At 40.6% G+C, this 19,606-nt stretch overlaps 1 protein-coding gene across 1 annotated transcript in view; it reads right to left on the reverse strand.

Annotated features, from left to right (window-relative positions):
- aspscr1 (ASPSCR1 tether for SLC2A4, UBX domain containing) overlaps positions 1–19,606 on the reverse strand; it is a 230,930-nt gene that overhangs the window by 75,233 nt on the left and 136,091 nt on the right. Inside the window, exons 11-13 of the mRNA XM_080209458.1 lie at positions 18,250–18,316; positions 6,310–6,372; positions 2,204–2,256 (exon numbers count right to left, since the gene is read on the reverse strand). Of these exons, the coding sequence (XP_080065584.1) occupies positions 2,204–2,256; positions 6,310–6,372; positions 18,250–18,316 (183 nt within the window). The remainder of the gene's footprint in view (positions 1–2,203; positions 2,257–6,309; positions 6,373–18,249; positions 18,317–19,606) is intronic.

A 19,606-nucleotide genomic window follows, 5' to 3' on the forward strand; every position in this document is an offset into this window, starting at 1 on the left:
TATGGAGATGTCAGCGTTGGACTGGGGTGACACAGTAAGAAGTCTCATGACACCAGGTTAAAGTCCAACTGGTTTATTTGGAATCACGAGTTTTCGGAGCACTGCTCTTTCATCAGGTGATGAAGCGCTGAAGTAGAGGAGTCTAAAACTAAGGGACATAGATTTAACGTGATAGGAGAGGGATACAAAAGGGTTCAGAGTGGCAATCTTTTTCACAAGAAGATGGTGAGTGTTTGGAACAAACAGAGGTAGCAGTAGAGGTGGATACAATTGTCTTTTAAAAAACATTTTAGACAGTTGCATGAGTAACATTGATATAGGTCAAATGCAGGCAACTGGGACTAGCTTAATGGTAAAAACTGGACGGCATGGACAAATTGGGCTAAAGGGCCTGTTTCCAGGCTGTAAATCTCTATGACTCTATAGGATCTCTGTGTTGTCCTGCATTACATAACACAATATTAAGGGAGTGAGGAATGAAGAATTATTTGTGTACCACCAAACCAATGCAACAAAATATATTTCAATTGTGTGGCAATATAATCATGAGCTGTTGTTTCAAACTTATGAAATTAACAAATATATTAATCAAAATTACTTTATGCTGTATAAGTGTTATAAGAGAAGGTATTAAAACCAACAAAATAATAATTGAATCAATGCATGAGACAGGTAACTCATCAATAATCAGCAAACATCGGCCATCCTTTGATGTTTCGCTTGTCAGGATACATGTATCACACTGCTGCTTCGCTGCTGGTAATCCAGAAATACTTTAATACGCATCACAATTACATGCTGATAATTAAAAAAAGTAAGTGTGTTTGTAGTCCTATTAATCAAACTCTTTTGAATTAGATATTTCAAAGCCAACGCGTACCACTATCCATAGAAAAGATCAGATACGTGCTGTACGAAAACTATTACTGCCCAAGGCCTGATTGCAAAATGGGGCAAACATGGAACCCAGTAACCAATCAGGCAAATAGTTTCAGGGTTGAAGTAGAGAACAGTTATATTAAAAAACAAGTTGGCATCCACAAACATTATACCCACCCTAATGTATCTTGAGCTAATTAAGCCATTCTGAATCATCTATCAAATTGAAAACACAAGTACGCAGGCACTAACCACTTTCATTACCAATCTGTAATTAGATTTCTGTTATTAATTAAGCATAATCTTTCATACAATACAACCATTAAAAAGGAACTTTGGTTTCTTTGAAGCATTGTCAACACAATAAGATTGCTCATCATTAGTTAGTACTCCAGCTGGTTCCCAGAAAATTAATAAAAAAAAGTTTCCAAACACATCATCCATGATGTTTAGCTTTGAGTATTGAAGATTAACACACCTTTTTTTTTGTAATACCGCAAATAATTAAGAAAATGTTCGGCACAGTTCTGAACATCTTACCTGCAGTGAAGTCATTGCACTGACACTCGCTCACATTTAGAAAGTTGCAGTATAAAGAAAATAGAGATCACAGTACTTGCTTAAAAGTGATCTCCAACCTTTTCCTCTTTTGCTAAAAGGTCATCACTCTGGAAAGGTAACATTCACTTGCTGTCCATAGTTGTTGTAGGCTTGCTGAGTATTTGCAGCATTTCCTGTTTTTATTCCAGATTTCCAACATCTGCAGTATTTGGTTTTTCTAATACATAGCTGTTTATCTAGACAGTTAAGATTTTATGCTACTGTACTTTCTTCTTTCGCCACTACTACCACCTCTGGACCCCCCCAAGGAGCCAAAAGGCTGGGCTCCACTGTTAATTGGGCTTAACAACCAACAAGCACTTTGCTTGAAGTAAAGCTAATTTATTAGTCACAAATAGGCTTACATCAATACTGCAATAAAGTTACTGTGATAATCCCCTAGTTGCCATATTCTTGTACCTGTTGGGGTACACTAAAGGAGAATTTAGTATGGCTAATGCGCTAACCAGCACACCTTTTGGACTGTGGGAGGAAACCAGGGCACCCACTTTGTTTGTTCAAAGTATCACTAGGTCTAAATTATTTCTGGATCATGTTCAACGAAACTAAGTGAAAAATGTGAACATATAAATATACAGATATTGATTTTTTTTTAAAAATAATCTATTAAATTGACTTTCAATCATTTGCATATCAGTGCTACAAGTAATCAACATGGGTTGAATTCTGAAGAGTAACTGAAAGCAATTGTCTGCAATCTTACCTCAAACAGTGTTGTAGTTGGATCATCGAGAATTACTTTAGGTGGTGTTTTAACTATAAAAATAGAAACCTTTATGAATATATAAAGTAAATTTATTCATTGGCTGACCTGAGAAATAGGACAATAGTTATGTTACTGAACAAAAAAGGAGGACCTGATTGTATTGCATCAACCTTTATTTTAACACATTTCTCCTGTGTTCCTATGTTCATTTCAGAGACTTCTAAGAATCACAGAGAATTATTGAATTCCCCTACAGTGCAGGAGGCCACCATTCAGCCTCCACAATCCCACCCAGATCCCTAGTCCCGCAACCACATACAATTACCCTGTTAATTCCCCGACACTAGGGTCAATTTAGCGTGGTCAATCAACCTAACATGCATATCTTTGCACTGTGGGAGGAAACAGGAGCACCCAGAGGAAACCCACGCAGACATGTGGAGAATATGCAAACTCCACACAGAGACCCGAGGCTGGAATTGAACCCAGGTCCCTGGCGCTGTGAAACAGCAGTGCTAACCACTGTGCCACCGTGCAGCCCCTTGCAAGGAAAAAAATGGGTGTCAAGCCATAGGAGATATTAACCTGTCCAAAGAAGTGTCTTTGAGGAGCTCTAGAGGAAACCCGAGTGTGTTTGAAGGCACAACCACTAACGATGGGGTAAGAGGGAGAGAGATATAAGACAATGTCAGACAAACGGTATGACAGGAAAGAGGTAATGGAGGGACTGAGTTATTTGCTGAAGAGGTATGCTGAGAACATACAACTAGATCAATGTAAGCTGACTCATGTCAGCAAATGAGTTCACTAAGTGGTAGCATGTAGAGAAGGTGGCCAAGAATGGATTCTTGGGATACTCCCATTGCAGAGATACTTTGTCATTATTTCATTCATTCAAAAAGTTTAATTCATCTCCATGGCAGAATTGATTACGCAAGTCTGGCATTTAGCAGTCATTTATTTTCTACCACAAATACCCAAGGCTGTCTCATTTCAAAACAGTCAACGAGAAACAAAGTATTTTGCATTCCCAGACCATCTCTAGCTTTCACATATGTTGCGCAAACGCATTTCTTTCTCAAAAAAGATTCAGATCATCTGTTTGGTTTTTGTGGTGAATGCACGATTTTTATTGTGGCTAGGTGCACCACGTTTGATATTCTTCAGCTTCATGGCTGGTGGAAAAACAGATGGATACTTAAATACAATTCACTACAAAAACTAATGACAAAAAGTGCTACACATTTTAGGACCACAACAAAGATCTTCCCATAACCCTGTTTTCAAAACACTAACAGGGAGTGTAGCTAAAAGGAGGTTAACTGGAAACCCACTAAATTCTCACTGGTGAACCATTCTGACTCATCAAGTGGGAATAATTAGTAAGGTCAACTTCAGTACAAGATAAAAGCTCTGATGAAAAGACTTCCAGATTTAAAACATTAGCTCTGTTCTTTCCCCACAGACGCTGTCGGATCTGCTCAGATTTTCCATCGTTTTCTGTTACGGTGCAAGGTATCTTGCCAAGTCAGGGGAAAACACAAGAAATTTAGACAAGTGCTTTAAAATGGAAGAGTCCAACTTTTTAAAACTAGATTTTGAGAAAGATTTTCCAGTCCTCAAAGTGAGCCACACAAAGCGCTGCACACAGCGGTGGTCGGCAGGACTGGAAAATCCCATCGGTGGCCAATGGGGGGCTCCCTCTGCCATTGGAAAATCCAACGTGGAGATGCCAGCATTGGACTGGGGTAAACACAGTAAGTCACCTCACAACACCAGGTTAAAGTCCAACAGGTTTATTTGGTAGCAAACGCCACTAGCTTTCGGAGCGCTGCTCCTTCATCAGGTGAGTGGGAGTTCTGTTCACAAACAGGGCATATAAAGACACAAACGCAATTTACAGAATAATGATTGGAATGCGAGTCTTTACAGCTAATCAAACCTTAAAGGTACAGACAATGTGAGTGGAGAGAGCATTAAGCACAGGTTAAAGAGATGTGTATTGCCTCCAGACGGAACAGTTAGTGAGATTTTGAAAGTCCAGGCAAGTCGTGGGGGTTACAGATAGCGTGACATGAACCCAAGATCCCGACTGAGGCGGTCCTCACGTGTGCAGAACTTGGCTATCAGTCTCTGCTCACCGACTCTGCGTTGTCATGTGTTGTGAAAGCCACCTTGGAGAACACTTACCCGAAGATCAGAGGCCGAATGCCTGTGACTGCTGAAGTGTTTCCCCAACAGGAAGATAACAGTCTTGTCTGGTGATTGTCGAGCGGTGTTCATTTATCCGTTGTGGTAGCGGCCGCATGGTCTCCCCAACATACCATGCCTTGGGATATCCTTTCCTGTAGCATATCAGGTAGACAACGTTGGCCAAGTTGCAAAAGTATGTACCGTGTACCTGCTGGATGGTGTTCTCACGTGTGATGATGGCATCCGTGTCGATGATTCGGCATATCTTACAGACTTGATTAAATGCCTTCAAACAACTGCACAACCTCAAATAGGCCACTGTCTGCAGCAAGCTACTCAGCCTTCAGGAGAACAGTGACCACAATACCACACAACCCTGCCACAGCAACCTCTGCAAGACATGGCAGATCATCGAAATGGATGCCATCACCTCATGTGAGAACACCATCCACCAGGTACACGGTACATACTCTTGCAACATGGCCAACGTTGTCTACCTGAGACGCTGCAGGAAGGGACGTCCCCAAGACATGGTACATTGAGGAGACCATGCAGATGCTACGACAATGAATGAATGAACACCGCGCGACAATCAGTGGGCAAGACTGTTCTCTTCCTGTTGGGGAACACTTCAGCAGTCACAGGCATTTGGCCTCTGATCTTTGGGTAAGCGTTCTCCAAGGTGGCCTTCACGACACAGAGTTGCTGAGCAGAGACTGATAGCCAAGTTCCGCACACGAAGACAGCCTCAACTGGGATCCTGGGTTCATGTCACACTATCTATAACCCCACAACTTGCCTGGACTTGCAAAATCTCACTAACTGTCCTGTCTGGAGGCAATACACATCTTTTTAACCTGTACTTAAGGCTCTCTCCACGCACATTGTCTGTACCTTTAAGACTTGATTAGCTGTAAAGACTCGCATACCAATCATTAGTCTGTAAATTGAGTTTGTGTCTTTATATGCCCTGTTTGTGAACAGAACTCCCACCTGACGAAGAAGCAGCACTCCGAAAGCTAGTGGTGTTTGCTGCCAAATAAACCTGTTGGACTTTAACCTGGTGTTGAGACTTCATACTGGAAAATACACCATGGGAGATGGGTGGAGTGGTTTGCAGTAAAACTCTGCCCTTTATGTGAATTAACCTATAGATACATGGTAGCAGAGCAAATTAGAACAAAATGATATCACTAAAGTTTATTTATTAGTCACAAGTGAGGCTTACATTAACACGACAATGAAGTTACTGTGAAATTCCCCTGGTCACCACATTCCAGCACCTGTTTGAATCTAGTAAATACATAATATCCTTCAATGACTGATGTTTTGATAAGTGCCCTTAATGATTTACAACACAATATAGCAGATGAGTTCAATACCCAAGGAGGACATTCTTATTAAATTTAAGAACACATTCAAGGAAATTACGTCCACTTTAATGTTTTACTCCAAAACTCATTTTATTTTACAAATTGTAACATATTAGAATTAGATTCAACTATAATGAGTGACCTCAACTTAAAAAAATCTATTCAAGTGCCATTCATAGAAATCTACCAATATGGAAAAAGAAACTTAATATTGTACGTTTGTAACTTTCAGAAACGTGATGCAAAAAATATTCATGCCACCCATTGCCAGTTCAAAAACAAGTGACAGATCATATTTTATAATGTGCATAGAAGTCAAGATTCAAAGTTTAAATGCATGGATGTCCTCCAGAGGTGGACTAACCAGTCTTGGTGGTATCATCTGGGACCAATTATTTGCTATACTCCATCATGGGCCAATCAGGCAACAGAAAACTTTGAGAGTAGTCCATCCTGAGAAACAAATCAATGAAATGGTCTATGCTGTATTTAGTGAAAAGAACGTGCCTATTCAGCCGCAGTGGTCATTTTACTTACGTAAATAAAATAACATTTCCGGGTCTATCAGATGCATCTTCACAAATTCAATCAGTGCCCCAACTGTTGGGAAAAAAAAATACACATTTTGTGAGCCCATGATAACTACTTTTGTAAAAACTTGCATTATGAATGATGGCCCTTCAGCTCGTTATATTTGTGCCACCTCATTAAAGAGCTGCTGTGCTTAGTCCTCTCCACCACCTTTTCTCTGTAACTCTGGAAATTCCTCATTCTCAAGTGCCAACTCCCTTTTAAAAACAAGTATGGTATCATCTTCCATACAGAGCAATCCAGATCCTGAAAACTCAAGTGAAAACATTTTTCATCTCCCATCTAGATCAATGATTTTAAATCTATAGTCTCCAATTACTAATCTACTCGCCAAAGGGAACAGTTTCTCCTCTAACTACTTGATTAAATGAGAGGTCACATGACACCAGGTTATAGTCCAACAGGTTTATTTGAAATCACAAGCTTCCAGAGCACCGCTCCTTCACCAGGTGAATTGGAATGAGGTGTTTCAGCATAGAGTATATAGATGGAGTGGTGGTAGTCCCACACTCACAGGTAATCAAGAATGTCAGTTGAGACAGTGTAGTGCAGTGTTGATTGGCTGAATAATAAGCGGTTGCAGGGATGGCCGAACCGATAATTTAAGGCAGAGTGATAATTGCAAATAATCGAAGAGTAAGATGGTGATAAACACTATACAAACTAATTGAAGCAGAGAGATCATCACACATCACTTGATTAAAAATACTCATCATTTTAAAAACTTCTATTAGATCACTTTTAACATTTACTACTTTTCTACTCCCTCTTCATAACCATGAGAGCGGCTTGGTGGCACAGTGCTGCCTCACAACGCCGGGGCCCAGCCTCAATTCACTGTCTGAGTGGAGTTTGCATGTTCTCCCAATATCTGTGTGGCTTTCTTCCAGGTGCTCCGATTTCCTCCCACACACCGAAGATGTGCAGGTTAGGTTGATTAGCCATGCTAAATTGCCCCTTAATGTTAAGGGGACTAGCAGGGTAATACATGGGATTATGGGGATAGAGCCTGGGTGGGATTGCTGTCAGTCAGGCTTGAGGGGCCTCCTTCTGCACTGTTGGGAATCGATGATTCCAACTGAAGATCCCCCATTCCTGACAATTTCATGGTACACATTCTCTCTAACCTTTCTAAAATCTTTCCTTAAATGTGGTGCCCAAAATTGTCCACAAAACTGCCAGGGCCTAACCAGTGATTTACTGAGCATGATCTCTTCGCTTTTATAGTCTATGTGTCTACTTTTAATACTTGAGTGGTCCTATGGTTTGCACAGCAGCAAGGTTTTACTTTTAACAAATGCTGCAGCTGTCATTTAAGTTTATTACTCCGCATATAAATCATCACATGCAATCATTTAAGTTTTAAAAAGGGGCCAAGTCACATCAACATTTTTTTTTTATATACCTGGGAAAAGTTTCAACCATGCCAGGTAACGTGGTCTGGTTTTATTTCACTTATGAGCTCAATGTAAATAGGTTTATTCGCTCTAAGTATTTCTCCTTTATGGGGTATAGTATAGATTTTAGGAAGTAGTGGGTAGAAGCAGGTATTCAAATAATTTCTAACTGGACCATTTCTGTTTACTGAACAGAATTATCTGTTCTCTTGATGTCAGTGTTGAGAGGTTGAAAACATGGAAGATACAGTATTTGGACAAGTATAACACTTTTTATTACTGCTTTATATTTATCACTGTTTGATGCTTCAGGTAAAAACAAATTTTAATTCATTCATGGGATATGGATATTGCTGTCCCTCAAAGGGCAACTGAGAGTCAACCACATTGCTGTGGCTCTGGAGTCACATGTAGGCCAGACCAGGTAAGGATGACAGATTTCCTTCCCTAAAGACCATCAGTGAACCAGATGGGGTTTTTCCAACAATCGACAATGGTTTCATGATCATCAGTAGGTTCTTAATTCCAGATATCTTTTATAGAATTCTAATTCTGCCAACTGCTGTGGCGGGATTCGAACCCAGGACCCCAAAACATTAGCTGAGTTCTGGATTAATACTCTAGCGATAATACCACTCGACCATCATTGTAGATAAATATTTATATCTCTGGTGTTTTCAGCCCACACGTTTGTGGTTAGGCAGTCCGACTTCATTTTATAATCCAAAACATTCAGAAATCCAGAAGTGACTTGGTCCAAAGCATTCCAGCTCAGAGAGAACATAAGAACATAAGAAATAGGAGCAGGAGTAGGCCATCTAGCCCTTCGAGCCTGCCCCGCCATTCAATAAGATCATGGCTGATCTGTCGTGGCTCAGTTCCACATTCCCGCCCTCTCCCCATAACCCTTAATCCCCTCGCTTATCAAAAACTCATCAACCCGCGTCTTAAAAATATTTAGCGAGGTAGCCTGCACCACCTCAACGGGCAGAGAATTCCAAAGATTCACCACCCTTTGAGTAAAGAAGTTCCTCCTCAACTCCGTTCTAAACCGCCCCCCCTTTATCTTGAGGCTGTGCCCCCTAGTCCTACTATCCTTTCTGAGCGGGAAGAGTCTTTCCACCTCTATCCTATCCATCCCATTCATCATCTTATACGTCTCAATGAGATCTCCCCTCATTCTTCTAAACTCTAATGAGTACAAGCCTAGTTTATTCAGCCTCTCCTCATAGCTCAACCCCCTCAACTCCGGTATCAGCCTAGTAAACCTCCTCTGCACTCCCTCCAAGGCCAAAATATCCTTGCGTAAGTACGGCGACCAAAACTGCACACAGTACTCCAGCTGCGGCCTCGCCAATGCCCTATACAGCCGCAGCAAGACCTCCCCACTTTTATATTCAATCCCCCTCACTATGAAGGCCAGCATCCCATTAGCCTTCCTGACCACCTGCTGCACCTGCAGGCTGGGTTTTTGCGACTCATGCACAAGGACCCCGAGGTCCCTCTGCACCGTTGCCTGCTGCAGTTTTTCGCCACGTAAGTAATAGTCCTTCCTACCATTATTCCTACCAAAGTGGACCACCTCGCACTTGCCAACATTAAACTCCATTTGCCATTTCCTGGCCCATTCGCCCAGCCTATCTAGATCCTTCTGCAGACTCTCCACACCCTCCGCGCAATTTGCCGTTCCACCAATCTTGGTACTGTGTATTATTTATTTTGCCTCATTCAAAATGATTGCGTAAGTCTCTTATTTTCATTTCATTTCAGACATGGCTTCTACTTATCAGGAGTAGACTATATAGCAGAACAAAGTTGAGTTGGTTGAATTTCATTTCTGTTAAGTCAGATGCAGTCTATTCCTAACTTACTTTTGGCAAGCTTTCCAACATTCACAGTATTTGACATTTGATGCAACATCCACTTGCGCCTGTAAATCACTCAATGTTCAAATGTACCATTCGCCAGGTCGGCAGACTGAGTTAGTTGAACCATTCACTTTCGATACCTAAACTCCAATGCAGCCCAGTCTGCTCACTTTGTTGGGTGCAAAAGGTCCAATGAAAGGCAGGTTATGTAGTTTCAATTGTTAGCGGGTTTTACATTTACACCTTGCTGGCAATCTCACTAAGACAAAGGGACCAGTAAACAAGAAACTGATCAATCCCATATGTTCAGGTTTAGGCAAAGTGTTAAAGCACAGGAAAGGGAGATTTCTACTTTATATATGAGTGAATTCTTTCTTGAGAATGCTAAAACTAGGAAATGTAGGGTAACTGCTGGAGAATAAAGTGTCAAAAATTTCACAGAAAAATTTCTAATTTTCCAAGGGATACCTCAAAACAAACTGTGTGGGAAATTGAGATCAATCATCAATCAAACTTCTTTGCCGAACTACTGAAACATTTTCAGTCAGTTAATGGCAATCTTTGCTCATAGTGTTGCCTAATTTAAGTACGTGGAATTCAAGATCAGAATGCGTAACTGTTGCTCAGTGGCAACATTCTAATTTGCAACTGTAGGTTGAGGGTTCAAGACCCCCTCCTGAGTCTAAGCATATAATTTAGCTTCTTGTTTCAGGACAATTCTGAATATACCTCATCTTTGGGATAGGTATGGAATTAAGACTTGAAAATGCTTGTTCAGATGGGTAGAACTCTTGTTAAAAGATTTATTGAAAGACCCAAGAACTTCTGTTCATGCCCTTACCACTATTTATTCCCCAAATATCACCAAAAAATAAATTAACTGGCTCTTCCTTAGCTACATCCATATATTCCAGGACGAGACTAACTATTAATGAAGGAAGTGCTGCAATGTCAGACGTATTACCATTTGGCAGAGACATTCAACTGATGTCTCATCATTCCCCTAGAATAGATGTAGTTTTTTGAAAAAAGAGCAGAGGTGCTTGACCCATGTCCTAACATTTATCCCTCAACCAACTCCACAAAATAAAGGATTGTCTGGTTATTTTTCTCACTAATACCTGTGGGACTTTGCTGTGTGCAAATTAGCTATCACATTCCTCAAACATCACATTACCTTACACTTCAAAAACACTTCACCAGATACGAGACATGGAGCATCTGGAGGTGTGAAAGATTCTACATAAATGCACATTTTTCTTAAATTGAGATACCTTCTATTCTCAATCATCTTTCAACTTTAACACATGCTTTATTATACAAAACTTTGGCAAAATGAATATAACACATCTTTTCAAGAACCGAAGATTATGGAGATAGGCAGGAGAATGGGGTTGAGAAACATATCGGATGGCGTAGCAGACTCAATGGTCCAAATAGCCTAATTCTATTCCTATATTTTATGTTTTTATGCTTTTAATTGCTTGTATTGTAAGAGTAAATACATAACTTAGTATTTGTCTAGAAGGGCTGCACCTCACAAAATGGTATTACTCAACAATTTATTGTACATTAAAAATGCAACTGGAGGACAGAAGCATCTTAGAATTTTCCAATGATCATTACTGAAAGTCTCCAACAAAACCCAACCAATACAACATAAGGGGAGTCTAAAACTAAAGGGCATAGGTGAGAGGGGAGAGATACAAGAGTGCCCAGAGGGGCAACTTTTTCACACAAGAGAGTGATGAGTGTTTGGACCAAGCTGCCAAAGGTAGTAGTAGAGGCAGGTATAATTTTATCTTTTAAAAAGCATTTGGATAGTTACATGGGTACAATGGGTCTTGAGTGATATGGGCCAAATGCGGGCAATTGGGATTAGTTTAGGGGTTTAAAAAAGGGCGGCATGGACAAGTTGGGCCGAAGGGCCTGTTTCCATGCTGTAAACTTCTATGACTCTATGAGTGACTGCAAAGGCAAGTGGCAGTCCACCAAATGTTTCCTATTATACACAATTTCACATTTACGTAAATGTTTGATGCGCTCCATATTTTGAATGGCAATTCAATTAAATGCAAACTTTAAAGCTGCATTAAGGTTTTAATTCATAATATATTCTTAGAATAACATTTCAAGTCAAGAACAGTTACATTTGGCACTGCAACATATCTGGCTGTTCAACAGGCAAATGCACCGTTTGCAACAATATTTTTATTTTGAACAGAAATTCTCACTGTTCTTCCTATTACACAACTGGACATACCAGCTCTTGGAAATACTGACTGTGTAGCAACTTCAGAGGTCAAAAGAGCACACAATGGTTGCATAAATTACATATTTGATTCTGATTTCCATACAACAACAAAATCTAATTAGAAATTGTTAACAAAAAAAACCTTTCCCAAAATGAAAAAATGCTGATGTTCAACTCATTTTATGGCATGGAAGAATTAAAACTGAACTAAATGCCTACACACAGAGTCACAAATTGGATGGCATTCAAATGAGAGGGAAGATTGGTCAGAGCTTTGCAAGTAATAAATTTCTCTAAGCAGAAACGTTAAAAGTGCATAATGAAATCTATTTGTTATAAATGGTCTATTTAAGCATCCATGATTTGAAATCAATTTCTCTAACTTCGAATCCTCGGCCTCACATCTTCAATGATCTATCCTAGACTGCTCAGGAAGACAAGAGCTAAAATTGCTGGACCTCTGACGGAGATCTTTGTCTCTTCATTGGACACAGGTGAGGTCCCTGAGGATTGGAGGATAGCAAATGTGGTACCGTTATTTAAGAAGGGTAGCAAGGATAATCCAGTTAACTAAAGGCCGGTGAGCTTGGTGTCCGTGGTAGGGAAATTGTTGGACAGGATTCTTAGGAATAGGATGTATGCGCACTTAGAACGGAATAATCTCATTAGTGATATACAGCATGGTTTTCTAAGAGGGAGGTCATGCCTCACAAATTTGGTGGAGTTTTTTGAGGAGGTGACAAAAACAGTTGACGAGGGTAGAGCCATGGATGTCATCTGTATGGATTTTAGTAAAGCATTTGACAAGGTTCCTCATGGCAGGTTGTTGCAAAAGGTTAAATCTCATGGGATAAAAGGAGAGGTGGCAAGATGGGTAGAGAACTGGCTTGGCCATAGAAGACAGAGGGTAGTAGTGGAAGGGTCTTTTTCCGGCTGGAGGTCTGTGACCAGTGGTGTTCATGATGTGGGTATGCCGGCATTGGACTGGCGTAAACACAGTAAAAAGTCTGACAACACCAGGTTTTAATCCAACTGATTTATTTGATAGTAAACGCACAAGCTTTCGGGGTTAGTCCCTTCGTCAGGTGAATGGAGAGTTCTGGCCTCAGACAGAGCATATAAAGCACAGACTATTTAGAGATTACTGATTAGAATGCGAATCCTTACACCTAACCTGCTGTTCAAGGCCTGAAGTGGTTAACAATGTGAGTGGAAGGAGCACTGATCACAGGTTAAAGAGATGTGTATTGTCTCCAGACAGTACAGTAAGTGAGGTTTTGCAAACCCAGGCAAGTCACAGGGGTTACAGATAGTGCGACATGAACCCAAGATCCCTGTTGAGACCGTCCTCATGTGTGCGGAACTTGGCTATCAGTCTCTGTTCAGCGACTCTGCGCTGTTGTGCGTCGTGAAGGCCGCCTTGGAGAATGCTTACCCGAAGGTCAGAGGCTGAAGTGACCACTGAAGTGTTCACCAACAGGAAGGGAACAGTCTTGCCTGGTGATTGTCGAGCGATGTTCATTCATCCGTTGTCGTAGCGTCTGCATGGTCTCCCCAATGTACCATGCTTCGGGACATCCTTTCTTGCAACGTATCAGCCTCTGACCTTCGGGTAAGCATTCTCCAAGGCGGCCTTCACGACACACGACAGCGCAGGGTCGCTGAACAGAGACTGATAGCCAAGTTCCGCACTCATGAGGACGGTCTCAACAGGGATCTTGGGTTCATGTCGCACTATCTGTAACCCCCGTGACTTGCCTGGGTTTGCAAAACCTCACTTACTGTACTGTCTGGAGACAATACACATCTCTTTAACCTGTGATCAGTGCTCCTTCCACTCACATTGTCAACCACTTCAGGTCTTGAACAGCAGGTTAGGTGTAAGGATTCGCATTCTAATCAGTAATCTCTAAACAGTCTGTGCTTTATATGCTCTCTGAGGCCAGAACTCTCCATTCACCTGACGAAGGGACTAACCCCGAAAGCTTGTGCGTTTACTATCAAATAAATCGGTTGGATTAAAACCTGGTGTTGTCAGACTTTTTACCAGTGGTGTTCCGCAGGGCTCTGTACTGGGACCTCTGCTATTTGTAATATATATATATAAATGATTTGGAAGAAGGTGTAACTGGTGTGACCAGTAAGTTTGCGGATGACACGAAGATGGCTGGACTTGCGGATAGCTATGAACATTGTCGGAGAACACAGCAGGATATAGATAGGCTGGAAAATTGGGCGGTGAAATGGCTGATGGAATTTAATCCAGATAAACGCGAAGTGATGCATTTTGGTAGGATTAATGTAGGGGGGAGCTATACAATAAATGGCAGAACCATCAAAAGTGTAGACGTACAGAGGGACCTGGGTGTGCTAGTCCACAGATCCTTGAAGGTGACAGCACAGGTGGAGAAGGTGGTGAAAAAGGCATATGGCATGCTTGCCTTTATAGGACGGGGTATAGAGTATAAAAATTGGCATCTGATGTACAGCTGCATAGAACGTTGGTTAGGCCACATTTGGAGTATTGTGTCACCGCGCTACCAGAAGGACATGGAGGCTTTGGAGAGAGTGCAGAGGAGGTTTACCAGGATGTTGCCTGGTATGGTGGGTCTTAGCTATGAGGAGAGATTGGGTAAACTGAGGTTGTTCTCCCTGGAAAGACAGAGAATGAGGGGAGATCTAATAGAGGTGTATAAAATTATGAGGGATATGGATAGGGTGAACAGTGGGAAGCTTTTTCCCAGGTTGGAGGTGACAAACTCAAGGGGTCACAGGTTCAAGGTGAGGGGGACGAGGTTTAACTCAGATACCAGAGAGATGTATTTTACAGAGTGGGTGGTGGAGCTGGAGGCAGACACGCTGGGATCGTTCAAGACCTATCTGGATAGTCACGGGAGCAGACTGGGAATGGAGGGATACAGAAAAGTGGTCTAGTTGGACCAATGAGCAGCGCAGGCTTGGAGGGCCTGTTTCCTGTGCTGTATTGTTCTTTGATCAATAAAAATTCAATTTCCTCTAACATTCAACTATGCAAATGCTAGCAAAAGCTTTCAAAGACTAACAATCTTACATACAGCACAGAAATCGGCCAATTGCCTCAAATAAGTCGTGCTGGTGTCTAGGTCACATATAAGCATCCTCTCACCCTCCAGCAACATTTCCCTCTCATCCTTTTTCCCTCGCGTTTGCCTATCTCTCCCTTAAATAAACTGCTGTTGGTGGTGAAGTTCTTGTTAAGTTTTTTCTGAATTTCCAACTGATTTATTGGTGACTTCCTTATATTTATGGACCGCCATTCTGCCCTCCCCCCAACAAGTGGAGGCATCTTTGAAAATAAAAGCAGAACATACAAGCACCAAAAAAACTACCAAGTACAGCAAAGGGATTGATACTTAGCACAAGGAAAGAAATTTGACTGGATAGACATAAACATTTTGAACAGAAAGATCTCAGAAGTACACCACAAGAGTTATGGAATGGAAAATTTAAACACACAATATTATTTTACAATAAGTTGCAAGAGTAGGACAAGAGGACACAATTCAAACTACCAAAGGCACATATAGGAGTGCGATCAGGAAGTATTCTTCCAAACAAGGCACAATCAATGCATGGAATGGATATGTAGATAGTGGCGGCAGAAATTCTGGAACAATTTAGATGCCATAATAGCTGCGGGATTGGAGTAATATCTTCTGGACATATTAATCAAGATGAGTTGCAATTGATTTGTGATTCCTTATGATCACATTTTAAAGTCCCGTGAATGCCCTTAGAAACTGCATTAAACAGTTGCTATTTTGAGGCTGAGATGTGGTGGATGAAAAAGAAAAACTGAAAACAGGACACAAAAGGGAATTTCCATGTGTCTCTTGTTTATTTGTGATTTCAATATTTAGATTTTAAATATGTGTTATACAGATGAAAAACAAATGTATGTCAAACCTAGTACACAAGTCTCAACAGATACACTGCACATGTTATAAGCCTGACGGGGAATGTTACAAAATGCGGGGTTCATGGACGTGTACTTTTTCCAAAGAAATTCCAAAACAGAACAAGTTACGCAATGTTCTAACATCTCTCCAAACACAAGGTTATCATGCCTCCCCTCTCCCTTCAGTTATCATCTGCCCCAAACTAAAATCCTACCAATGCCGTGTTGTAATTTTGTACTGAAGTTGGTACTCACTATCACAGGTAACCTCATGGCTGTGATATTAGTCCTAAACTCACGATGTTAGATGTTCTGATTTTCCTTCCTCATTGATACTAGATGCACGGGTGGAATTTTCTGGCTGCATTCGCCCCAAGGCTAGAAAATCCTGCCCGAGATCAATGATCCTTCACGTGGTCCATGTCCCACTACAATTCCCGTGGCAGACAGGATGGGAAAATCCTACCCTCTTACTCATTCGCCCAAATGCATGGCCCAGGACAATCATTTATCCTATAGGTTATAAGCTAATTTTCTATGCAAAATAGGATCACCTAATTTTATACACTAGCTTGTCCAGCAGTAACCTCAATCTGCAAGTTAAAGCAAAAGACACTAGCTGCAGGACCAGTTAACTGCAAAAACTACAAAAGGTCATGAATGTAGCCCATGCAAACCAGCCTCCCATCCATTGACTCTGTCGACACTTGCCGCTGCCTCGGCAAAGCAGCCAGCATAATTAAAGACCCGACACGCCCTTGACATACTCTCTTCCGCCTTCTTCCGTTGGGAAAACAGGTAGAAAATCTGAGATCACGCACCGACTCTTCAGGGAAGAACAGCTTCTTCCCTGCTGCTGTCAGACTTTTGAATGGACTTGCCTTGCATTAAGTTGATTTTTTTTCTACACCCTCGCTATGACTGTAACATGACATTCTGTACTCTCTTGTTTCCTTCTCTATGAACAGTATGCTTTGTGTGTACAGCATGCAAGAAACAATACTTTTCACTGTATGCCAATACATGTAACAATAATAAATCGGATCAAATCAGTTTAAGATGTCTGTTTATCATGCCTATTATTACTAGCATAAAATTGCTGTGAACAATAAAGACTAGTGTAAAGCGATCAGGCTGGTGAGTGAGCAAGTTGATGAAAATAATAAAAACATGTTTGCCTCAGGGCATGATTGAAACCAAGGCTGTTTAATCAGCTTTTTCGTTCAATATCTTCACAAGATTGCACAGGTTTGACAACTGCATTCAAATGATTTCACCAACAGCAAAAAGTTTAGTAAAGGACATTATAAATTCATTATTCTTTATCAGACACACAATGCTGCAAAACATGAACAAGGTATGAAAAATAATCTAAACTAATTTATTACACTGATTTTATTCATCTATCACAGCTTTAATCCACCGCATGCTATGGATGAACTTACTTGTACAAGTGCTGCCAGCTCCTTATGTTTATAAAACATCAGTATTAATGTTCTGAATTGCAGATTTTAACTGACTAGAAATACTTCAAAAGCTGCTTATTTTAAAAAAGTGATAGCCGGGTTTGTTAAGTTGGCCCAACATCAAAAAGGAGTTTTAAAAAATTAGGCCTTTAATAGCTTCTACAGGAAAAGCAGCAAGACGGTGAGAATAGATAAATTGTGCTTTCAGCATTTATATAAAGAGTTTAGGACTAATATCACAGCCATGAGGTTACTTCTGATATTAACTGGTTTTATATTTATAACATATTTATGTATACATATTATTATTTTTAGTGTCAGTGACACTTAAAGCTCTGGTTGGCACAGGGAAAATAGACATTTCCCTGGTCCTGCTGGCAAACCATCAGTAACCAAGTTTACAGTACATTATTTATTCATAGAAGTTGTACTCAGGATTTTAAATTTCCCTACAGCATTTAACATGAAGCTATCACTTCATAATATTTTCATATTGTTTGCTTTCTTCTCTGTGTCTGGGATGAAGCAGTTCATATTGTGTAAATGAAGGCAGAGTGTTGATTCAAGATTTTTACCAAGTTGCATATGGCTGAATTGGCAATACCGCTGAACATGGCAGAGTCTGACTTTCATTCAAACTGAGTCCAAGACATTTGTGTGAGACATTAGTAGTATGGGTCTTGAGCCTAGGGCTACTATTTGCATCCATCAGGTCTCATGGGGTGAGGAGATCTACATTCAAGTTTGAGGTGAATCTGAAGCTGTTAGTAGCAGGGATGTGGTATTCTGACAAAGGCACAAGTTTAACAATCATGACACTAGTCCAGGTCTGAGTACTGGAACGTGAAATTAAAGATACCAAGTATAAAACCCCCCTTCCATGTAGAATGTTGGCCAGGGTGTGATTACGTCATCACTGCATTTCCTTAAAACAACTAAAATAGTAAACATATAGTAAAATCACCTGTTTCAAGGGGTCTGAAGAAACCTTGTAAGACATATCTGTCAGGAAACTGTACTCTTAGAACAACCTATTTCGCCAAAGAGAAAAATGAAATTAACATCAAAATTGTTTTTAAATTACATGCAAAGAACATTTGAATAACTGGAATACTTTAAGTTTTTACTTTCAATACAAGTATGTAACAAAATACTATGAACAAAATGCCCATGGCATTTACTGTCCCTGGTGGGTTTCCTGAACACTATTGTAGCAGTTTGATATAACTGAGAGGCTTGCTAGGCCATTTCAGAGGTCATGTCAGAGTCCAACAGTTTGGAGTCACATGTAGGTAAGACAAGGATTTCCTTCCCAGAAGAACATTAGGGAACCAGATGGATTTTTACAACAACTGACAATGGTTTCATAGTCACCATTAATTCCAGGTTTTGTTGAATTCAAATTATACCATTTGCTGTGGTGGGATTTGAACCTGGGTCCTTGCAGAATTACCACTTTAGATTACTAATCCAGTGACAATACCACTATGTCACTACTATTTATACACAAAAAAACTAAAGCAGCTCAGCTTTGTCATTCTATTCAAATAGACAAACCAAGATGTGGTCCTGTAGCAGGCAAAACCCCAATTAATACCCCTGGTCTGATTGAGAGTATCATTTTGAACCACACTGGCAAAAGAAATGTCTCAAAACCACACACTATTTCATCTCAAACTGGAGATGAGTCAAGGCCAGTGCAAAACTTGCACACTTTTGAATCCAAATAATCCTGCCCCACCTTTGCCTACCAAGCTGACAAATCCAATATGGCTGCAGAACAGACTAGCAAGTGAAACAGGCAAACAAACAAAAGACCTAAGACTTTGGTAGATAAGAATAAAGAAACAAGCAAAAGTAACACCAGTTTGTGCATGTTAGTATTTTTGGCTTTTATTTGGTCATGGGAAAACATTTGAGAAGCATTAGAAAATGCTGTAGGGGTTAAATCAGTTCTGTAAGCCATGCGTTTGTTTAGATGTGTACTTGGGATAAAGCAGACCATTTACTCTTCCCTCCGTACATTGATGATTTAAGTAACTCACACCGTATATGTGGACAGACGCACACATGAAAAACACAAGTGGTTCCTGGTACAATATTTGAATGAGTGGCATAGTGGTTAGCACTACTGCCTCACAGCGCCAGGGATCCAGATTCAATTCTGGCCTTGGGTCACTCTCTATGTGGAGTTGGCACACTCTCCCCGTTTCTAGATGGGTTTCCTCTGGGTGCTTGGGTTTCTTCCCGCAGAATAAAGATGTGTGGGATAGGTTGATTGGCGATGTTAAATTAACCCTAGTTTGTCAGGTGATTTAACA

This window comes from Carcharhinus amblyrhynchos, chromosome 21 (assembly GCF_965287045.1).
Source record: "Carcharhinus amblyrhynchos chromosome 21, sCarAmb.v2.hapA, whole genome shotgun sequence".
Taxonomy (NCBI): Eukaryota; Metazoa; Chordata; class Chondrichthyes; order Carcharhiniformes; family Carcharhinidae; genus Carcharhinus; species Carcharhinus amblyrhynchos.